Raw genomic sequence first — 4,781 nt, 5'->3', positions numbered from 1 at the left:
GGAAATGAGGACGAAAGGCAACGAACTTTGTTTCGTTTCCGGACTTTGTTATATTTTTTCATTGTCTAAATCATCAGAAATGGATTTTGTACACCACAAAGGAGAATTTCTCAATGGGATAGAAGAATTACAACAAACCTCCAATCTCTCCCGGAACTTGGCCTCACTTGTCTTTAACAAAATCGGCAACGGGAAGCACACACCCTTGTCCACACACCTCTGGTGCCTCGGCCGAATCCGATTCTCTAAGCTAAACGAGAAGTAGTGCGGAAACTCTTTCAGCTCCTTCAGCTCCCTCCCCATTTCGACAACAAAGTAATTGAACTTGGGCTCGAAGTTCTGCTCAATGCTGTAGCAGAAGAGCTGCGGGAACCGCCGGAACATGGCCAACGCGTCGCGGCGTGAAAACCCGATTTTCTCGAGGTAGTCGACGCGGGGCTGGAGCTTGTCCTCGACGCTGCAGGAGAGCAGAGATGTGTGTTTGTTGACGTCAGCTATGCCGATGGACTGGAGGAAGTAGAGGGTGGGGCGGAGGCGGTGCTTGACGCTGGAGGCGAGCAATCTGGGGCGTCGGTTGATGACGCGCTTGAGATCGGAGCCGTTGACGCGGGCCTCGCGGAGGAGGAAGGTGAAGATGGGGATGATGTCGGAGACGCGGGAGGCGAGGATTTCGGGGCACATGCCAACGAGGCGGCGGAGCTCGAGGGTGGAGAAGCCCATGGAGGAGAGGAAATGGACGGTGGATTTGAGGTCGGCGAGGGAGGCGGAGAGGATCGGAGGGTGGTGGTGGAGGAGGGAGAAGAGGTCGAGGCCGATGGAGTCGAGGTAGAGGGCCTTGTCGTGGAAGTCGGAAGGGGGAGGTGGGATTTGGGGTTTGATAGGGGAAGGGGTTTTGGTTTTGGTTTTGGTCTTGGTGGAGAGGGAGGGGAAGTGAGGGGTTTTGGGGGAGTGGAAAGAAGGGTCATGGTGGGAGGAGGAGGAGGATTGGAATTGGGATTTGGGATTTGGGTTTGGGTTGGGAAGGGGGATGAGATTGGAGGAGAAGGGTTTGGGGTTTGAGGTGGAGAGGAAGTGGGTTTCTTGCATTGGCTTGGTTGGTGCTGCTCCTGCTGGTGGTGGTGCTACTGGTCATGGCTGAGATATGATGGAGGAGGAGGAGCAGATGAAAGGGAAGGACATGAGTGATGTGGTGAGGATAAGGCCTAAATTGCTCTAACAATTTGTAATATTTGCTTTCCGGATTCTGATTGGTGAGTGAGGAGCACTTGCTATCTCAATTGCCAAAATTAGTCAGACCAAAAAAACAAAAATAGCAACAAAAAAACAAAAACATTTACTCCATATGGAAAGGCCGAAGGCCCTGACCCGAAAACGCATAAGCCCAGCCCAACTCTAATGGACCTGAGGTAGTAATCGACTTTACCTAATGGCCTGATCAACAGCCCAAAATGCATCACTTGGTCTTGGTTTATCCATCATCCATGAATCCAAGAAAACCCACGAGAGCAACCTGACTAGACGAAATCAAAATGGACAGCATGAGAAACAACACGAGGACCGATAAACATAAAGTACATAACACCAGGTAGCACAATGTTTCCCAAGTTTGCAAAAACATCAACCGCAAAATTTACCTTCCTCCAAACGTGACGAAGAACACAATGAATAAATGAAGCAGCTAGGATTTTAATATCTTGAACCAACATGCTAATATGCCAAGGAGTTTAAATCTTTTTTTTCTAATTTTTTTTATTAAATAACTTACACACCTTACATATGTCAGTAAAGTTTAAACACATGACCTCAAAGGGGTTTAAATCTTATTATTGATATAATCTATCATAGTCTTGAAATCTTGTCATGAATCCTCAATAAATATTTAGACTTTCTCTAACGAATTTTATCATCAAAGAAAAAGAAGAAGCTAGGTCGCCCTCATGGTAGTAAGAACAAGCCTAAAACAGAGTCTGTTCCTGTGGTCAAGAGATGAAAGAGTCACAAGAAAGTATCCTTCTCCGAGAAGACTACTAATCAAGGGCTTGTTTCTGTTGGTTCGGTGAATCCTTTGATCACCGAGAAGAACCTAGAAGGGGAGGCAAGAGGAAACCCAATTGTAGGGGTGCAAGAGGCTCCTGGTGGTATGGTAACTGAGGTGGTGATGCTCAAGGAGGCACCGGCTCAGAAATCAGTTTTGGAGGTGCTGATGGTTGAGGCGTAGGCTAAGAATGGTGAGGTGGATGTGTCTGGCATCCCTCTCACATAATCAATTTAATTTGGTTTTGGTCCAGGTAGGCTGGTAGTGTTCAAAGATACTTGATTTTTTTTTTCTACGAAACCTATTTACTTGTTGTTGAGGCCTAAAAATCCAGCTAGTAGACTCGATTAATTCGTCAAGCCTAATTTACGCAAACATCAAGTCATGCACGTGGACCTAAGCCACATTCATGCATTTTGGGGCTTATAGAGGGGATGTGGTGTGGAAGGTAACAGATCCCGTGAGGCCCATCGTTAAGATGACGTTTATTAATAACTTTAGACTTGGGACCAAAGTTCATGCATGAGGGACAAAGTCTTAATATGGGCTAGTGAGAGAAATTAAAACCAGGCCCAGCAAAATCTTTAACCCATTAGACCTATTATTTTCTTACCCAAAACCCATAGTCTTAAACTTGTCCAGATTAAACTTTTCTAGAAACTTAACACCCAAATGTCAACTTTTGTTGCTGTAAATCCATACTACATGATTTTTGGCACTCCCAAGAAATCTCCCGTCTGTCCCTAAATCTCTACAGTATCACAGCAGCAAGCTACTGCCCTAGACTTGCCATCGCCACCTTTTCTGTCTCCCCTTCACCAATTTTCTTCCATAGGGACCACCTATCCAAAACCCTAAACCCTAATCCAAAACTGAGAGGTTTCTTTCAGACTCTTTGTTTTCCAGTAACAACTATCCTCCTTGATCTTGCCTATAAAAAGGGTAGCTCACTGCTGCTAAAAACCATCATCAACAACCTAGAAAAACCTCAAGAGATCATGCTTCATCTCTAGAACCCTAGCCCCCTGATTTTTAGTCAGTTCTCATTCCATAAACCCTCTATAACCCAAAATCAAGCTTTCTCACTAAACTCACAGGCTCCCAGCTCCCCCACCATATCCATCTGTATGTCTTATTGTCTTTTTAAAATCACTGTCGTTATAGTGGAATCGCTGCTGTAACTACGGTTACTTCTACTGTTACGTCAAACAAACTGTTGCCGTTAATGAAGAAAGCGTCGCTGGGAATAACACAACAACAAGCTTCCTAGGATTCTCAATCCTTCGAAGCTTTCTGGGCCTAGTTTCCGCCAACTCAGACGAAGGGGACGACATTTGTGGGCTCGGCCATGCTTGACTCATTGCTGTATAACCCTTAATCAAAAGTGTCCTCTACACTTGTATAATAAAGGTGCTTAAGAGCTAAACGATACGTGTATTAGGAATGTCTTGGTTTATGCTTTGGGTAGTGTGGATTGGGGATTATGTGAAATGATGTTTTCTGACGACCCTCTGGGATGCATCGTTTTTGTATTGCTTGCTCATTATTGAATCGTATGACCTTTTGATAAAAAATAAAAAAAATATAAAACGATTTTTATCATCAAACTTTCAATGTTGTCCTTTCTTCTTCATTTTCCTCTCTTTTCACATCACCATAGCCACCACAACAATATTAACCAATGGCCACACATCAAGTGTAGCCATTAGGGGTGTTACTTTCAAAAAAAATTAGGAGTGTTACAATTCTCAGTAAGTGTGGCAAATAGTGAGTATTGATGGATTATGGGAGAAAATGCCACACATAGGGGAATTGCAACACCTCTAATGGCTACACTTGTTGTGTGGCCATTGGTCAATATTGTAATTTGTAATTTCGTATATGTCTGGTATAATGAGTACAATATTTAATTGATTAAACCACATAGAAGTATACAAGATGTGTGGTACTAGGTGTTTTGAGGGTCTTTTTAACTTAAGGGTAAAAGTGGATTGTATCAGGGTTGAGGAATGAGACAATAGTAGATGTACTTTGTGACTTATGTATCAAGGAGGTGGACAAGAATAATCGTCCAAATACCCATCTTAACAAAGATGGATGGGAATATGCGCTAAACAAAGATGGAAGCCGGTAGGGGATAATGGAAGTAAACTTAGGACGCGTTTACTTAGGGGCAATGGGAATGGTTCTCTTGAGATTCATTCCCATTCTGGGTTCACAGGGTGTTTACTAACCTTCAGCTGGAATCAGATATGTGTGGGCCCCAGCTTTGAACCCGGATTCATTCACCCTTTTCCATTCCAAAGGAAGGGGTTGGTATTGATTCTGATTCATGGGTGAATCAGATTTAGTTCCAATTTTATCCTCCTAACTTTATCAAAATCCCAAACTACCCATACCAAAACCCTACAACTTAAAACACCAATTTTCACAACGCCTTTTTTTTCACATCGTCTCTCTCAGCAAGAACATCGTCTCTCTCTCTCTCTCTTTGAACAAGGACGAGATTCTCTGCTAGCATCGCCTCCCTCTCATCAAGTAAGAACCCAACACAAACTCGTATTCTGATTTCAATTGAAAGGTTGTATTCTTCTTCTTCTTCTTCTTCTTCCTTTTTCAATAATATCTGGATTTTTTTTTTTATGATCTGTTGTCATTGCTGTTTGGTTTTAGTAGATCATTTGTAATTTTGCAATTGCTTCTGTGATCTTGTTTAATTTATATGTGCTTTTATGTAATTGGCTTA

At 43.1% G+C, this 4,781-nt stretch overlaps 1 protein-coding gene across 1 annotated transcript; it reads right to left on the bottom strand.

Moving 5' to 3' along the window:
• Positions 1-21: 21 nt before the first annotated feature.
• On the bottom strand, positions 22-1,224 carry LOC101312846. Its single transcript, XM_004303459.1, has one exon. It carries the CDS (start codon positions 1,084-1,086, stop codon positions 49-51), a length of 1,038 nt encoding a protein of 345 aa, XP_004303507.1. The 5' UTR covers positions 1,087-1,224; the 3' UTR covers positions 22-48.
• Positions 1,225-4,781: the final 3,557 nt, after the last annotated feature.

The sequence above is a fragment of the Fragaria vesca genome, linkage group LG6, assembly GCF_000184155.1.
Source record: "Fragaria vesca subsp. vesca linkage group LG6, FraVesHawaii_1.0, whole genome shotgun sequence".
NCBI lineage: Eukaryota > Viridiplantae > Streptophyta > Magnoliopsida > Rosales > Rosaceae > Fragaria > Fragaria vesca.
Note: the sequence above shows the minus strand (reverse complement) of the source record. Positions and strands in the feature narration are given on the sequence as shown.

Excerpts from the sequence above, each read along its gene's own strand:
- LOC101312846 (XM_004303459.1), bottom strand. The coding sequence starts at position 1,086 with ATGCAAGAAACCCACTTCCTCTCCACCTCAAACCCCAAACCCTTCTCC.